The sequence below is a fragment of the Rhinolophus hipposideros genome (genome assembly GCF_964194185.1).
Source record: "Rhinolophus hipposideros genome assembly, chromosome: 20".
NCBI lineage: Eukaryota > Metazoa > Chordata > Mammalia > Chiroptera > Rhinolophidae > Rhinolophus > Rhinolophus hipposideros.
Window position 1 is genome coordinate 38,528,274 of NC_138066.1, and position 17,916 is coordinate 38,546,189.

At 52.1% G+C, this 17,916-nt stretch overlaps 1 protein-coding gene across 1 annotated transcript in view; it reads right to left on the reverse strand.

Annotated features, from left to right (window-relative positions):
- Positions 1–309: 309 nt before the first annotated feature.
- MAP3K14 (mitogen-activated protein kinase kinase kinase 14) overlaps positions 310–17,916 on the reverse strand; it is a 40,227-nt gene continuing 22,620 nt past the window's right edge. The window contains exons 3-16 of the mRNA XM_081028190.1: positions 17,309–17,378; positions 15,608–15,818; positions 14,889–15,506; positions 13,786–13,923; positions 9,111–9,240; positions 8,744–8,875; positions 8,142–8,246; positions 6,710–6,873; positions 6,062–6,212; positions 4,370–4,723; positions 4,066–4,172; positions 3,259–3,403; positions 2,276–2,376; positions 310–1,910 (exon numbers count right to left, since the gene is read on the reverse strand). Coding sequence (XP_080884316.1) covers positions 1,746–1,910; positions 2,276–2,376; positions 3,259–3,403; positions 4,066–4,172; positions 4,370–4,723; positions 6,062–6,212; positions 6,710–6,873; positions 8,142–8,246; positions 8,744–8,875; positions 9,111–9,240; positions 13,786–13,923; positions 14,889–15,506; positions 15,608–15,818; positions 17,309–17,378 — 2,591 coding nt within the window. The 3' untranslated portion in view covers positions 310–1,745. The remainder of the gene's footprint in view (positions 1,911–2,275; positions 2,377–3,258; positions 3,404–4,065; positions 4,173–4,369; positions 4,724–6,061; positions 6,213–6,709; positions 6,874–8,141; positions 8,247–8,743; positions 8,876–9,110; positions 9,241–13,785; positions 13,924–14,888; positions 15,507–15,607; positions 15,819–17,308; positions 17,379–17,916) is intronic.

A 17,916-nucleotide genomic window follows, 5' to 3' on the forward strand; every position in this document is an offset into this window, starting at 1 on the left:
CCTCACCTATCCACGGCTGCTCAGGGCCCAGGCCTTGGCGTCCTCTTCCTCCCCTTGGCCTGGCAGGGAATTCCCTCCTGCCAGCAGGTGGGGCACCTTGCCTAACTGTTCTGAATAGATAGAGATGGGACTGCAAGCACCCACTGGGAAGCGTGGTGGGAAAAGCAGCTCCATTTACGTGTTAAAAATGGTCCTTGCCCCAAACAAGGGGCAGATTTGACAAGATCCCGCCATGAAGGCAAAGGGAGGCGGCTGTTAGGATCTGAGGTTCAGCAAGCAGACGGGAAAGAGTAGAGATAACCATGGTTTAAACACATTTGTCATTACTGCAAACTTTATTGCTTACCACGAATTCTTTACAACCTGAACTCTGCAGTACCCAGGCTGCAGTTCTTCATGTGCTGGGGGCAGGGGTCTCTCCTTGGGGAGTGGTACGGCTCCATGCAGATAGCTAGATAGAGGGCACCTTGGCAAGCCACGGAGACAAGCTTCTCCCAAGGAGGGATCTCAGGGGACATCCCCTCACCCCTAGGAGCTGTGGCTAGCAGGCCCTCATCCCCCAGTGATTCACAGTTGATTAATGCTACATGAGTTCTGATTAGCTCCCCCTCAAAGAGGTTGGGCTGGGCAACGGGAAGGGCTCATCTTAAACAAATCTGGAGGAGGTTTAAAGGGTCACATATATGGAGACAGGTCAAGACTTTTGTCCCTTCATCTCCTAGTTGCTTATGTTTAAGCAGAACCACTGACCTGCCCTTCTGGAGGGCAGCCATGAAAGTGCTTTGAGGTCATCAGAGTGCAAAGTGCAGCTGGCAGTGGCCCTATGGCCAGGGCCGGGCCACGTCAATGTGGGTGTGAGGTCTGAGCTGTGTCTCAGGAAGCTGGTGTGCAGGTTGAAAGCTGTGGCTTGGGTAACAATAGCGCCTGCGTCTGCTTCTTTCTTTTGCGTCTATCCTGCCCCATACTCAGATGGTTCCTGTAAGGTAGGTCTCATGTCACCCTTCACTTTTACAGGTGAGGGAACTGAGTGCCAGCTAGTCGGGGCAGTGCTGGGCCTGCTGCTCTGGAGAAGACTGGTGGCCAGCAGCAAAGGGACACATGCTTGGGGACTGAGACCCATATCACATAAACTCCTTCTTTGGTCCTAGGCTGCAGCTGAGTTCAGCGCAGGACCTGTGTTGCAATACCCTGAAAAATGTGATGCATTTTCCCAGGGAGGTGTCCCAGTGTCAGGCACTCCTCCCCCACTGACTGTCTGAAGAATTCTCAGATCTAAAAGGGGGTTCAATGGCGAGGCAAGGCCAGGCAAGGGGGTTAGAAGGCCCCTGTTAACTCAAGGGTAGGCACACCTGCTGCCTGGTCCTGTACTGGACCTGGGGGCGGGGGTCTTGTCTAGCCCTCCCTGACCCCGGCCGGAAGTTGCTCTCCGCTGACTGACAGCAAGTCGTCACAAAGGGAGTCAGGCCGGCTTGTTTGGACCAGGGCAGAGAAGACCCTCTCTGTGCCCCATGGGAAGAGCCTCCTGCCTTCTTCCTCCCCCTCATGTGGGTACAGAGTGTTCTCTTGGCAGGTCAGGCAGGACACCGGTGGGAAATTCTGGGTGGCATTTTGCTGGCCACCACTTAGCCCCTGGTCCCACCGCTGAGCTCCCTGAGAGCAGGCTGAGCCTGTGTCTCTGCGGCAGCACTGAGTAACCAGAAGGAAGTCTGCTTCTGGCTGAGTGGAGCCGGTGGCGGAAGGCTGGGTTAGGGCCTGTTCTCCAGCTGCCCATGCTTGACCCTCCAGCTCCAGGCGAAGCTGCCATCGGGGGCCAGGGTGCACTGCAGGTCGATGCCCGAGTCTGGCACCTCCATGTCGTAACGCACAGGCTGCCCGTCCTTAGTCACCAAGCTGAAGGCTGTGGCTGGGATCTGGGGCAGAGCAAACCAGGGGGCCTGAGACAGTGGCCTGGGGCTCAGAAGCTGCCTGGAAGTGGAAAGCTACCCGTCTCCTACGCCACTGGGTCTCCTCCCTCCCTCCAGCCAAGCAGTCAGCTCTCAGGGCGCTATCTGCCTTTCATTCTGGAGGACTCGGAGAATGTCACCTGGTCCAAGTGAGGATCCTGGGGACCCTTCAATCACCACTGCCAGTCTTGCCCTGAAACCTGGGGGACATCTTAGGCCAACTATTCTCTATGGTGTCATTTCTACTTATTCAGAAGCCTTCCTCCTGGAGGGCTGGACCAGGTGCACTGGCTTCTGGGACTCGGCCTCGATGCATGTACCTGCCCCCTTACCTGACTGCTGATGCCAGTGGCGATGTCCCCCACCTTAACCCGGTGGAATTCCCGGATGTGCAGGTGTTCGCCATTGAGAGACTGGATTTGGACTTTCACGCCTAGAAGGCAAGCAAACAAGGTGACCTGTCAGGAGAGCAGCTGCCGGCTCCCTGAGAAGTCCTAAGGAGAGGGAAGCAGGTGGGCTGGGAGGAAGCTGCAGAGATGATATTAGTCTGGAGTGGCACGAAGGTTATACACCTGCTACCTCCTCCTGGCCATTTTCTGTCAACACCAGAATTTGGCCTGCACAAAGCAAAGAACTAAGGTTGGCTCCTATGGGGAAGTAGTACCCCAGAGTGCACACAAAGCAGAAAGGAACTGGAAACAAAGATTCTTAAATTAGACTGTGGACAACTTAGATTATAATGTTTCCTGAGCCGGAGCAGCATCTGGCCAGGCTGTGGGGGCTTGATACCATGAGTCATACTGACCCTGGGAGAGGAGGGTGGGGGGCAGGGAACTGCAAGCTGATGAAACCCTTGTTCTATCGAAATCACAACATAACCTATGCAACCAAGTACGAAAACTAAGTTCTCTATATATTTTCTTTCTTCAATTCTGACCTCAAATTCCAGAGAAGGATCCCAGAACACTTGTTGCTGAATTCTTGATTTAAATGCTCATGGGATTGTTCTTTCTTTTCCCTTCAGAAGACTTTCATTGCTCAGTTTCTTGACTCTAGGCCAAGACTCTTGACTCTTGACTTCTGAGACTCCATCAGCAGCCTACGAGGCGCAATGGCCTCTCGGCCTCGCTAGGAGAGGCTCCTAGGCGATCAGGGCCTTGGCTCTACATGACTTAATAGCCAGGTACTTCAAGTTCTTGGTGCCAGGTGCCTTCATCTCCTTGCCCCACGAGCCGGGAAAAGGGGGACATCAACCTCTCAGGTCCCCTAGTCCCAGGTGGATCAGGTGCTGGGAATCAGGGGTGTTGGACTGTACCATTGAAATAGCTCGGAGTGTCAGTGGGCCGTCCCCGGGCCAGCACCATGTTCCAGCTGGAGCTGCGAGCCTCCGCCTGGCTGCTCCACGAGTGCACGCCGGAGCTCAGGGTGTCCCGCGAGCTCTGAGAGGCCTTGGACGGGTTCTGAAACAACAACGGTGGGCAGAGACTCAGGGCCCTGGGCTCAGGGAGCCGTCTCTGGCCTTGGTCTGTGTTGGGGCAAAGGGGCCCTGAGCCTCCCTTGGGGTGAGGAACTGCTCGTGTCCTAGGCTGGTACATGGCTCTACTGGGCACTTTTGGGGCTAAGCAGGGGGCTGAGCTTATGCAGGAGGGTGAGTATTTCTCTTTTTCTTTTTCTTTTTTTTTTTTTTTTTTGCAAATATAAAGTTCATTTTAATTTTTTGCTGTACATATCCTGATATATGTTCTATATCTGCCTAGGATTTGTCAGGCAGCTCTTTTCTTTCTTTTTTTCTTTTTTTATTAGTTTCAGGTGCACAAGACAATGTAATACTTAGACGTTTATCATTTATATCCCTCACTCTGTGTGAATCCCCCTCGCCCCATCTACTATCCTTCTGACATCGCACAGAGTCATTACATTTCCAGGACGAGTATTTCCATGGGGACCAAAGCCCAAGCCTCATTCCCCAGCACCCTCTGCCCCAGTGAGGACCACTTCCAGAAAGAACGAGTGACCTCTGTCACGCTCCCTTTCTTTACCCACTACTTGTACACAGCCCATTTCCAGCTGGACACAAAGCTACCTGCTCTGTGCCCTGGCCCCTGGTCCATGGCTGACTTACCTTTTCACTGTCATCTGACAGGGAGAGGCTGTCGACACTGAGGCACGAGAGAATTTGCTCCTGCTCCTCCAGAGAAAATGGCTGGGATAGGCTGTTGAGAAATAATTCTGCGGAGAAAAGCAGAAGACAGCTGTGAAAGACTGGGAGGGGTCCAGCTGTGGTGTTCTTTCTGCACAGGCTGCAGGAACTGACCTCTGGGGAAGAGGCTGGAAGGGAACCCATGCTGGCTGGAAAGAGGAGGAAACCCAGGCTGTGGTGGGGCCCAGGCCCGAGCTCAGGGACCCAGAGGCCGCAGCGCTCGTACCTATTTCCAGTTGCTGCAGTTCCTGCTCCGGAAAGGTTGCCTTCCGCTCTGGTGAGCTGGGGTTTTTGGTGGGGGCCGGGTCCAGGGAGGACAGAGGCAAGGGTTCCCATGTCCCAGACTCCTCCTTGCCCCAGTTCAGGCTTGGATACTTGTTCCGCTCTGGGGGATCTGGGGGTAGAGGAGGCTGGAGCTTGGGGGCCCCGCCTGCTGTGTCCTCAGCTGGTTGGGGCCCCAGGGCCCCTGCTGAGAGCTCGCTTGGCTGGACACTCAGAGTCTGATGAGAGTGGGCTGGGCGTGGCGGCGGATGTCTTGGCTCTTTATACTCTCCCCTCCAAGGGCTCTTCAGACCGCCCACTACAAAACAGACAGCACACGTGGTGAGGTGGACATGGGCCTGTACAGACCAGACCAGGCCAGGTGGCCTTTCCTGAGCAGTGAGGGAGGACTCTTGCCCCACTAAGGGACACACTTTCGGAGAGCAGGCCTCTTCCATCAGACGGCCTCCTATAACGGGAACAGGACAGTTGTGCTTTTCATTCCATTTCCCTCCTAGGTAACAGCAGCAAGTTAAAAAATGATATAATCAGCTCCAGAGAAGGACTTTAATACTAATAATACAGTAAAGAGAAGATTTAAAAACTGCTCTGGGATAAAAGCAACTCAGAGTTCTCAGCTAAACTGGCCTCCCTGACCCTCTGCTTCTCTTACCCCTACCTTCCCAGTCAGGGCTTCCTGAGGGCACCATTTCTCTAAAGTTGGGGGTAGTTCAGCCCCAGGGCCATCTTTATAACTCCTGTCTATGGGGTAGGGGGCTACGCAAAGTCTCTGTCCTGTTTTATTTATTCCCTTTTCATTCCCATAACCACCACCTTTCCCCTGCCTATCCCCAGGTGACATTCTGTTATGTTCCATGTGTCACTTTGGGTTTGATCTCATTCTTGTCAAGTGTGTTGTTTTTATCAATTTTTTAATTCACAGAAAAGGCATTGTGTTGTAGGCCTCACTCTGGTCCTCTTTTCACCCAGCACTATGGTTTTAAGATCCAGCCAAGTTGTTCTGTAAACATCGAGTTGCTTTAACTACTACATGGTGCTCCTTGGGGCAACCCTCACCCTGACCTCTCCACTCTCCCAGAGTGGGACACCCAACTGCACTCAACTCCCCTCCCACAAATGAGGCTGCAGTGTGTCCCACTACGGGCCCAGCACGCTTCCGCTGCGCTACTCTGCTATCTGTATCCCACTATGGACCTGTGGGAATTCCTGTGGGAGGGCTCCCCCGAGTGGAGTGTGGGTCACAGGTCTGCAGACGTCTGCCTGAGTGCTGTCAGGTACCCTCCTGCTGGAGCCACATCCACACCAATACTTGGCACTACCAACTGTCGGATTTTTCCCACTCAAATGGCTGAAGAGGGATGCACGGCTTTATGTCACGTTCTCTGATCCCTAATGAGTTCAGTCCCCCCTTTCTATGTAACCCTGTTCCCCCATCTCTTGGGCACTGCCTCTGCACCGAGGCACAGTACTGAGTACTTGTACTCACATCGCCTCAGTCTTCCCAGCAAGCCTGAAGGTGGTGCCATCCCCGTGCCCTACATGGGGAAACTAAGGCTCCGGCAGGAGTACCTTGCTCTTGACCACAACACGACCCACCGCCCCTCCTGCCCCTGCCCAGTCAGTGCAGGGCTCTCACCGTGCTGCAGTGCCAGGCTGACCTTCCCCTCCAGCTCCACTGCGGATGCTCGGTGGACAGGCTCTTTCCTCAGCCCCTCCTCTAAGGCCTGGGCTGTGAGGGGGGTGCAGGATGGGGGGATCTCCCTCACAGGCGGAGGCTCGCTAGCAATCTGGGGGTCAAAAGACAACATGTGAGGCCTGTCTCCTCCTCCCTTCCCAGCACCCAGCTTTCTGTTCTTGCTTCTCTCCACTCTCCCTACCTTGCTGTGCTGGGGTTGGTCACAAGGATTGGAGTGGCCTCGGCCAGAATGAGGGCTGAGACTTTTCCAAGAAAAAGGAAAAAAGGGGCCAGGCAGGACAGGCCAGAGCCAGGCCACAAGACGCCCGTGACCTTCAGGCCTCGCCTGTCAGGGGCTGCAGGCAGCGGTGGCTCAGGGTGTAGACGGAGGAGAACCCTGACCTTCCAGGAACTCAAGGCGATCCCTCACCTAGGGGCTCCCCTTGGACCTTCAGGTTTGGAGGATCCCACATGTATGGTGAGGCTTATTTCTCTTCCCTGCTGCCATCTGCCACTAAGTGCAGCCCAAATGGCAGGTCACCTAAGCCTGCAGCCCGGGCCCGTAGCCCCGCTGGCTTTCCCTTCTCCGTCTCAGCTGCTGTTACTGACCTTGAGGCAGAGCGGCCCCCGGAAGTACTGGGTCCAGGGGTGGCAGCCATTGAGCATGTGTAACATCATGCAACAGCTGCTCCACACGTCCACCTTGGCGTCACAGGGCTTACCCATCACCACCTCGGGAGCCATGTGCGTTTCCGTGCCAGGGATGTAGTCCCCTGAGGAGGCGAGGGAGACAGAGAAGTCACCTGTGACTTTGCAATGACTACCTCAGTCCATTCCTGAGATGTCTTGCATTGGTCTCATGAAAGTACTTCCAACAGAGAGAAAGCCTCCATTCCAAACCTGCTGGCGATGAGCGAAGTCAGGGGTTTCGCTGGGGCCGGGCACAAAGAATACATCACCCCAATATGGACTATGTCCTTTGGACCAAGCCCTTAAAGTGCTTTTCAAAATGAGGAACGGCCTGGACATTGAAAATTAGGTTGTAGAAGACTAATTAATGGTATCACGTTCCCAAAATTTTAGTAAGTGAAGAAAAAGTAATAGGAAACTTAATGCATAAAAGACTAAAAGGATTGATACTAGATGTAAACTATTTTTTTCTGGTGATTTATAGTTTTCATATTTGCTTAGCTCTACTTTCTGCAAAAGATATTAGAAAAGAAATTATTTTTGTAATAAAAAACAAATTTTTAAAAAAGCGGAAGACAGGTGTCTATATTCAATTTACATTTTCAGAATTACCAACAATTCTTTAATAATAAGTAATCACTTCTAAAAGATTGTTTTTCCTTGGGTCAAAATAAAATCATTTTATACTTAATGCTGTAAGTGAAAAAAGCAGGGTACAAAATTATACCCTGTTATAATGGCCTTGACTATGTACAGGAAAAAAAAAAGACCTGAAACAAATTATCTAAAATACTCAAGATTGTCTCTCTGGGCAAGAGGAATGGTAAGAATTCTTTTTTTCCTCCCTTTCTATACCACTTACCTGTGTAGTTGCCAAGTATTTTACAATGGGTGTGGATTATTTTAATAAACGGAAAAATATAAGTTAAAGCCAGATAGTCTCCAGCTGCAGAGCCCAGGCCTTTATCCTTCCAGAAACTGCGCTCTCAGAGGTGTGGGAAGGCTGAGGCCACAGGCTGGGAGCACAGCTCCCCCAAAAAGGCTGGACATGTGGGATGGTCCCATGGGAATGCTGAGGCAGAAGATCTGGGGCGTAGGGCGAAGCACAGCTTTTCGGTTCCCTTCTCTGTGTAAAGGGAACACTAGAAATGAGCACCTGATATGCGTTAGTACATTTAGGCATACCAAAAGCCTTGCTTAATCCAGGGTTGTTGAGCTGAAGTAATGATGGACATAAAGTGCTCACGCCTCTGATTGGTATTATGGAAGGCATAGGAGAAGGCACATGGCTAATGCTTAGGAAAGGCTACTGGCTATTATCATCGTGGGTTGGGGCAGTGGGGGGTCTTACCTGTGAGCAAGGACTTCCCTAGGCCATCAGGTCGAAGGCACACAGCATGGCCAAAGTCGCAGAGGGCCGCACGGCTCCCGTCATTGGACAGAAGCACATTGTCAGCTGTCATGCCGCCCCAAGGAAGAAGAGCAACAGGTGAGTAATGTCCGGCCCTGGCCCAATCTGGGCCTCCAGTGAGGCAATGTTCTGGCTGACCCTACGTGGCAACTGCTGCTTCTGATTAGTTTCATTAGTCATGGAGGAAGGAAGGAGGGTATCAGTTCAGGCTCGAGGCAGGCAGCAGGCAGGATCTCCAAGAGTTCACTCGTGGAGACGCTGCCCCTCAGCTCCGCTGCCCCTCAGCTCCGCTGCCCCTACCCTTCCCTAGTGGTCACCAGCGCGTAGGAGCTTTATCTGCAGTTCTCTGTGGGCACCGCCTACTGGAACTACAGGGCTTGGGGAAACACACTTCCCTTCCCACTGGCACAGCCCGGTCTGCCTCACTGAAGCCCTGCCTCTGAGGTGGCCTGGAAGGCCCAGAAAACTGGGGAGGACAGGAGGCAGGATGGGGCCAGGAAGGAGCCCGCTGGCGACTAGGGCCGTGGGAGCCCGAGCCTCACCTTTGACATCGCCGTGTAGAATCCTGCGGGTGTGGAGGTATTCCAGCCCTTCCAGGGCCTGGTGCAGGTAGTAAAGGGCTCGGTCCTCTGGCAGACAGCCCTTCTGCTTTATGAGCTGGCCCAGCGAGCCACCTAGGAGACGAATGGTCAGTCTTTACAGAGGGCTTTTCCAGGCCTCCAAACCAAGGGCAAAGGTCTTTGAAGGGCAGCTGGTGGAAAAGCAGGCCTTTCCTGCTGATGTCACAGGGTCACGAGGTTAAAAATAGATTGACCGACTGGGGATCAAGGTCAACCTGGGCAAGACTTGGGGAAACCCTTGGCTCTGAATTTTGAGGGAGAAAGAGTGGGACTTGGCTTGGTTTCTCACCTTCCAGCAGTTCCATGAAGATGTTGACCCAAGGACCTTCCTTCACTGCTCCGTACAAGGGGACGATTCTGGGTGAGGTCAATCCTGCACATGCTATCAACTCCTCTGCCCGGAACACATCGACTCGCACCTGGAAGGGGCCAGAGGTGGCTGTAAGTCGGCGTGAGGGACCAGGGCCGGCTCCCTATCATCCTGTCAGGACCCTAGGTGCTCCTAGCAGTGACTGCTGATGTCCCCAGTGATGATGCTGAGGCCCAGCAGGGCCCTGGTAGGTCGATTGGACCCTCAGAGACTGTGTACCCTGGCGGTCAGGGGCAACTCCCAGGACTTGATTCAAGTTCTGCAATGCTGACATGTGCGAAAACACTATAATCACACAAAACCCGCAACCCTTATCCAGGCTCCTGGCATGCTGCCCACCCTCAAATCTGCCAAACACAGAACTTTTTTGACCCCAGCACAACTGTCTGGGCGATTTCTAGGACACAGGCCCTTTCGTCTATCAATGTCTACTCTTCAGATACTGGGTTTCTGACTTTTCTGCAGCCAGAGTGATGTCACCAAGATTCTGACTATCAATGCCTCTGGATCCTCAGCACCCTTCTCAACTCTTAGCATTATATGTCTTTTTCCTCCAAGGACGAAAATGTCCATGTAGATAGCACAGTGTTTGTTTATTCTGTTTGCAGCTGTTTTCCTAGCACAGGAGAAGCTTCTGGGAAGGGGTTGGGCCAAGGCCCAACCAGCCGTGGAGTGGCAGACCTGGGACCATCCACTCCTTCCTGCAGGGACCAGCATGGCATTGCAGAAGAAATAGGTCTTAGATATAAATATCCTGGGCTGAGACCCTGCCTCGGCCACTTCCAAAGGTAGATCACTGTTCTAAAGCTATGTGTTTTCATGCGTGAAAGGTGGGGACAGTGGCATCTGCTCCTGGTAAAGTGAGGATTTGGAGGGATGGTAACCAGCACCAGGCCTGGCAATCAGTTGGTGCTCAGGAAATGCTAGCTTCCCACCTTCTCCCTCCAGCTCAAACAGAAGCAGTTTATTGAGCACTTAAGACTTCCTAATAGACTTGTTCTCTCTGGCTGCAGCTCGTTCTCCTGTTTGCCTTGAGAGGTACCACCAGGGGGTGCCAGTGGTAGCAAAACCCGCCTGGAAGAAATCAGTCAGGACCTGGCAGGGTTGGTTTTCTTTGGAAACCTGCTGACTTGGCAAAGAGGAGATCGGATGATGTAGGGGGTTTTGGACTTTTGCCTATCAGTGGAAAATGTCTCTCTTCTGGTTACGTAAAGAATATCTAGTTGTTTTTTTTTTAAATCAACTTGCATGAACTTTGACTCTTTGTCAGTGTTTCCAGCTCTGAACCTGAGTTGGAACTAATTCACCAAACAGGACTTGTATTAGCAAATGCCTTTAATCTTACTGCTCCTGAACTGTGAGCTGAAGCACCTTGGGTCACCACAGAGAACTCAGAGGGGTACATCAGGATAGTTTTACTTTTGAGGGAAACAGCAGTGATGGACATCTGCGGGACACCGGGTAAGCTCCGTAGCTCGAGATAGTTCACTTTCAACTTAGGTCACGCTGCATTCCTTTTGATGATCTATCTTTATGAAACTAGGTTTTTAGAGGTTGCTGTGATACAGAGTACTTCAGCGAGAAAATGTGGAGCAGGAAATAAAGGTGATTTCAAAGTTTGACAAGTTGTGCAGTGCCCAACCAGTATATCCCCTTATAATTATGGTTGTTGAAGAACAGAAGAAAACATTTTCTTTCAACTTATGTGTATTGCTATTCAAATGGATACTAAGTTGCTAGGATAAAGACAGTTATTTGACCTAATTACTGAATAAATGGAACTGTTAGGTATGTGTTTTGGCCTGGGGTAGGTACCATGAAAAAATTACTGAGACATTAAGGGCTGTGAACCAAGAAAGTTTGAGAACCTCGGCTTTAACTTTTAAGAGATCCATAAGTTCCACTCACGCAATGAAAGAGGGTCCGAGGGGACCCTTCAAAACACAAGGTGCTTTAGAAATCTGTGTCAGCTCAAGGAGAGCAAAGGGCATTCCCAGGAGAGCCGGGCTGGGGAGAGACCACAGGCCACTAGCCCAGGCCATCTGCCCGTCCGGCCCACCTCCCCTCTGGACTTCAGTGTCCTCATTCGGTAAGGGAGAGAGGGCTGCACAGTGGAGAGGATGTTAATGAGAACAAATACTTAATGCCCATCTAACACAGGCCAGTGTTCCAAGCATTTCTAATCATTGGTTATTTACATCTTACAGTAGCCTATGAAGTGGTATTCTCATTGTCTCCACAGAGCAGGTGCTTGGTACTGTGTTTCCCCAAAATAAGACCGGGTCTTAGATTAAGGTTTGCTCCAAAAGACGCATTAGGGTTGATGTTCAGGGGATATCATCCGGAACAATCATGCTAAGGCTTATTTTCCGGGTAGGTCTTATTTTCGGGGCAACACGGTTAACAGCTGGCTTGACTTGGCCAAGGCCACATGACCCCAGATCAGGGGCAGAGTTAAAAGGAGGCACCCAGAACCCCATGCTTGAGCCAGATATTCTCAAATAAATGGTTCTTTGGGCCACAAACTCTTTTGAAAAATCTGCTAAATGATACGGACCCTTTCCCATAAAAAAATATGTGTGCGTCCATACACCACACACACACACACACACACACACACACACACACTTTAGAATGAAGTTCCAGGAATTCCTGGATCCTGTGAATTCACTCACTGGCTAGGATGAGAACTTCTACATCGACTGTTAAAAAGCACTAGAGCAATGCATATGTACCAGTAAGGAATTCGGTCCGTGATACACTCACTATTACATTAAAAAACATGCACAGAACCACCTCTACAGTACAACCTCATTTTAAGGAAGAAAACAACCACATGTTTATATGTGCATAACAAGTCTAAAAAGATTTATGTCAAAGGGAACTTACCTCTGAGAATGGGACTGGGGAACAGGGAGACTTTTGCTTTTTGGGTATCATTTGAATTCTTTTATAATGAGCCTGTATTTATTTGCAAGTCAAAGTAAGGTCAAACAGAATCTTAAATGACAAAAACCCTACATGAAACCCTGGACCTGTGGCCAATCAACATCTGACCTGGGGCCAAGGCTGTGCTGGAAGGAGGACCCAGGAAGTGCTGGATCCTCCCCAGGGAGCACTGGAGGGTGCACAGACTCACCCGGACCCTATGTGCAGCCTGGCCTCTGACCCTGTCCATGCCACCATCCTCCACTTTCTGCAGGGAACTGTTTCTCAGATCTTCCAGCTGAACATCCTAAAGGACCCCTCTGCCTACCCTACCCCTCCCCTCGAGGAAAGGAGAGAAAGGAGGGGCTGTCTGTCCAGCCCAGGGCTGCAGTGTCGCCTGCCCAGGAGCCACCCGCACTGACACCTTGGATGGGAGGAGGCAGAGTTCTGCGTGGATGCTCTAGCCGCTCCTGCAGCAGCTCTGAATGACGTGGGTAGTCAGAGCACTGGGACTGGAACCTTCGGGAGGTGAGAAATGGAGGATTTCTCCTCTTCTACTATATTAGGGTTGTTTACCTTGTTGCCCAGGGCTCCGAGGACCTCAGCAGGGGAACAGCTGAGAAGCCCAGTGACTAAGCTGCCCAGCACAGCTCCAGGACACTTCACACCCTCTTGCTGTCCTCCCACCCGCCTCTCAGGAGGGACAGCTGAGCCTTCTCCAGTGGCCTGGGGAGGGAGCTGCAGCTGAGAGGTCAGGCACATGGCCTTGGCATCCCGGTGGAAGATGACCCACGCTGGCAAGAACCACGCACGCGTTTTGGTCAGTTGGGGTAGAGGGGTGGAGCTTGCTTATTTGACACAGTATGTCTGAAGTTTGGGGTAATACCTATGGATAGTCCCCTTTTTCCTCCTGTTGCCCTGAGGCCCAAACTCTAGAACTCTAACACCCTGGCTCACGCACAAGCCAGGGGAGCCAGGGTGATTCACATCATAATTTGTGTCTTCTCCCCTTAAAGTCATAGGCACCCATGACAGCGGTAGAATTCATGTCCACTCTGCACAGGGCCTGCTTGGTCGGGCTATTTGGTCCCTTTCCATTTGGGGATCAGAATGTCCTTGACAAAAGCCACTTGAAAACAAGGTCCATCTCTGAGCTAGTTTATTTCACCTTGCCAACGGGCCAAGGAAATGGCCCGTGAAAATGTTTCTGATTTCTGGCTTAGAGGTCCTGGATGAGAGCTTCGGGCTAGGGACAAGGTGGCTTCCAGTCAAGGTGAGCTGAGAATCAGAGGGAGGAGAAAAGGTGACAGAAGGGGTGGGGCACAGTGCCGACACCCTTGAGTCCTTGAGTTCTATGATGTGCTGCCGGTGGCCCTGTGTGATTTGTCAGAGGGGAGCCTCAGTTCCAGGCCCAGCTGTGTGGCTTTGGGCAAGACACACGACCTTCTCTGGTCTCCAGTTCTAACACTGGTGAAATGAGGGAGCAGGAGAGGTGGTTCATGCCTCTGTCTCTAATCGAAATCCTAGGAACATGAGTCCTCCTTCCCCATCCTCCCTGAAAAGTGGTTCAAAGGTGAACTCTAGTCAGACAGGCCTGGGTCTCTTGCTATGTCTCATTTCCTCATAATGTCCATCTCTCACGACCACCTTTTTTTCCTTGGCATACCTTTTTGACTGCACACTGGAAGCCAGTCTGCTTGTCCTCCATCCTGTGGACCTCTCCGAAGGAGCCTCTGCCCAGGCAGGGCTGGTGCGTGGCCCAGTGGACCTCCTCTCGATACTCATAATCCACTGGCTTCAGTTTCTGGGGTTGGCAGGAGAAAAGAGGCAAGTTTCAGTTGCCAAGGCCGCAGAGAGTTACAGTGAACAAGGCTCTCCAGCTGGAGGTCCTTGCTAGGTTGCTGGGGCTGAGCCCTCACAACCAAAGACACCACAAGGTCAGGGGCAGAACTCTGCGGGGTATGGAAGGCAGCACCCAGAGAGGGGGTTATGGGAATAATGTGAAGGCAAAGGAGGGTCTTGCATGCTGCTGGATGGAAGCCGGTTCTTGTGATGAAAACCTCCTGGACTCGTGTTTGTGGGACAGAAACTGAACTGTCAACAACCTTAACAATGAAAAAATGTATCTCAGGAGCTAAAAGGCAGAAGAAAGGGGAGGGACAGTGAAGGGGGGCAGAAGGGGGCCAAGGGATAATGTCAGAGAGGGATGGAAAAAAACCCAGAAATTTAAGTGTGTGAAAATCATTTCAAGTTACAAAATTATCCAGTAAGAGAACTAGAAGAAAAGGGGAAAGTAGGGGAGTAGTGAAGATAGGCAAAATCCTCATCTTTCATATCAGGTGTCACGAGGTAACTTCTGAAGTTGATATTTTCTTATTCCTGTTTCTCAGCATATGTATTATTCATATAATACACATACATACACACTCAGTCCAGCAATAAGGAGGTGAGCAACCAGAACTAAAAGTAGAAACAGCTAAAAAGACTGAGAAGTGAGCCTGGAGGTGGAATGGAGACTACTGTTCATCTATTATAAGCAATTTGTTTACGATTTCATTTGTTATCACATGCATGAGTGACTTTGATAAAGAGAGAAAACCATCCCCCCAAAGGGTGGGAAATTGAGAGCAGGTCTGACAGATTTCCAGTGATGCCCCTTCTCCCATTGCAGGTACACCCCACTGGCCCTCCCTGACTTCTGGCTGTTCTCGGCCCAGGACTCGGTGGTGGTGGTGGTGGTATGTGTACATATATCTGGGGATTACTTGCCTCAGTAAGCAGGACCCCCTCGCTGTCCTCAGTTTTGGGGCTGGGCTCCTGGGGCCTGGAGCCCCCCACCGACCAGGTCTTGGCCAGGCTAGTCAGGCTGTGGGGCTGGCCGGGGCTCACGCTGCCTTGCAGAGCGTGTACCAGGTACTCTTCCACAGAAAACTTCTCACACGTGCCGCGAGGTGGGCAGCTGGGCTCCAGAGGTGGACCAGGCAGGGGCTTCTGACTGTCTATACAGGCCAATTTGCCCAGGGGTGGGCCGGGCAGGGGCTGCTGGCTGTCTACACAGGCCAGTTTGCCCAGGAAGAAGGACTCTAGGGGGTGAGGTTTCCAGGGCTGGAGAGGGTGAAATGGGAAGGGATGGGGCAGCCTGCTGTAGGGGAAGGGGTGAGCGGGCTGGGGCAGGGGGCCGACATCCTGGGGGTGGTGGAGTTTCCACACATGGTTTAGACATTGCAAGGGGCTGATCAGTTTGTGGAGTTCCGATCGAGGCAGTGCAGGCCGGAGGCCCTCCCCGAGTTTCTTAAAACAGAGTGGGCCAAGGCCTGGCTCCTTCAGAGGCTTGGTGAACTGGGGTGCATTTCTAACATACGGGGCACCGAGTGGGGACTCATCCTCCTATGGGGAAAACACAGGTGTTAGAACACAGGCCAGGGCCAAGGCATAGGTGCCGTCCTGAAGGCCCCGTGAGCCTGTTCTGGGGTGGTAGTGGGTCTCACCTGAACGGGGACTGTGCAGCTTTCCTGCTCGGGAGTTCTGGGGAGGGGTCTGGCCAAGGCCACTCCCACCTGAGCCAGGGACTTCGAGCTCTTCTTCTTGCGTTTCTTCCGGGCTTTGCTACGATGCTTCCCCTTCCAACACACCCGGGCCATTTTGCCCTCTGTTGCGTGGGCCACATTGTTAGGGATTTGATCGAGGCTCTCAGACTGGCTGTCAAAAAGGGGACAGATACGCATTTTGAGCGTGAGGAGGAAGAAAGACGTAACTGCTTAGGTAACTGCTTAGGTAACTGAGTCATAGACAAATCCCAGTACGTTAGTTGTTACTTGTGTGAACATGGGAACATTCCTAAAACCCCAAGAACCTCCATTTTATGATTTATAAAACGGGTATAGTACTTTCTGCCACGTAGGTGGAGAGGAGGCTTAAATGAAACCGCTCATTTAAAAAGCCTGCCTCGGCGCCTGGCCCTACAGGCAAGCTTCCGACAAACAGCAGTCATTACTGTTGTGACGGGGTGCACGCTGCTCCTCTGGGCACACACTTCTCTCCCTGCTCTCCACGGTAAGCTGTCCTTGGAGGGCCACACCCCATGATAGGCATTCTCAGCCTCTAATTGACGAGAGCTTGATTCTGTTGCCTCCAGAAGGAGGGACAGTCTAGGTTGGTCACCTCTGATCCCTAGTGGCCACAGGAACGTGAGGAGCCGCAGAAACACAGAGACTCTGTCCCAGGACCAGGGGAAGCTGGCCTTCTCTGGTGGCCTGAGGCTCACTACCACCATGGATCTCGCTGGACTCTGATCCTGCCGGGTATTAAGGCACTGGCAAGAGTTTCTGCAAGGACCACTGCCAAACAGCTGTGGAGCAGGCCACAGCCTCCGTCACCTTCCCATGGCCTCCTCTTCTGCTCCCCACGAAGGAGGCAGACTCACCCCAGTCCTGGGAGGCTGCTAGAGGCCTACATGCTTTCTCAAGCAGCTGAAAGAAGTGGGTCCATCAGACACCCCCTGCCCTGGACAAAAGGCATCTGGGACAGCATCTGGACCGAACACTAAGCATTTCCTGGTCCCAGGGTGAAAGCCCTCCTCACAAACTTTTTATCACTAGCAGTTTCCAAATTCCAATGATAAAAAAGTCTGCCTGGTGGTAGACGAGGAAATTGTTTCCAGGTTCAACTTTCAGTTGCCAGAAGTCATCTTTGGGGCTCGGGAGCCTGGGAACAGACTGGGCCCGCGTCGGCTCTCCTTTCCACAGGACGATACAGCTGCGAGTCTGTCTGTCCCGCCTGTTTCCTCCTGGGGTGTGTCCCACAGGAGAAAAGACACAGCAGTTTTCTCCCATAGTTAGAGTGGCCCTCTAGGCCTGCACTTATGGTCACGCACCAGCGAAAAAGTGACTCCTGTTCCCAGCACCTTCCCTATTGATGGGAAACAAGGGGGAGCAGCAAGGACTCTGAATAAAAATAAAACGTCAAGCTGATGTGACCCAGAGGCAGTTATCCACACGCCATGAAAAGCTTTTGAAAAGCTTATTTGGCTGAGAGAGCAGCTCAGCCAGGAAAGCCTGGGCGGGTTCCAAGACTACACCACAGGTGCTGGAGGAGGGAGCCAAGGGTCACTTGGGAGCGGCCTGGGCGAGCAGCTGGGGGAGGGAGGACGCCGGCTTCAGCTCCCCGTGTCCCACTCAAGGCCTCCTTACCTGTACTGCTTAGACCCAGCGATGAAAATCCGTTCTGAAAATGTGGGGCTGAACTCTTGGCTATTCTCACCTTTTAAATAAAGAAAAAGGGGTTGGACAAGCAGAAGGGAGGGAAAACGGAACAGGAATTCAGCACTAAGGAGGGCGGCATTTTACAGACACCGTCTGGGGCTGCTGCTTCTCCTCCTTCCCAGACCCCCTCCATCTGGCGGCTCACCTCCCTACCCATGCCAGCTCCTCTCCCTGCCGGTTTCATCCCCCTCTCCCAGCTTACGGGTCAAGAGCAGAGAACATGCTTATAATGTGGGGTTACAGGGGTCCCACCTCACTCCACTTACTGTGAACCTTACATGAGATGGTCTACAAACCCTCAATACAGTGCTTGGCATATATTAATGGCTCAATAAATATAAGCGTGTGTGAGTGTGTGAGTGTGTGTGTGTGTGTTATTATGTCACTCACTCCACTTCACTTTTGATTCATCTTTCCTCAAAAACCAGCCAGAAGGCTTTGTGTATATGTGGGAAAATGCCGTCACGAGCTGTCCGTCTCACCAGGTTCTGCCCGAAGAAACCTCCTGGGTTGGAGGGAGGGTGGGGGACAGAGGA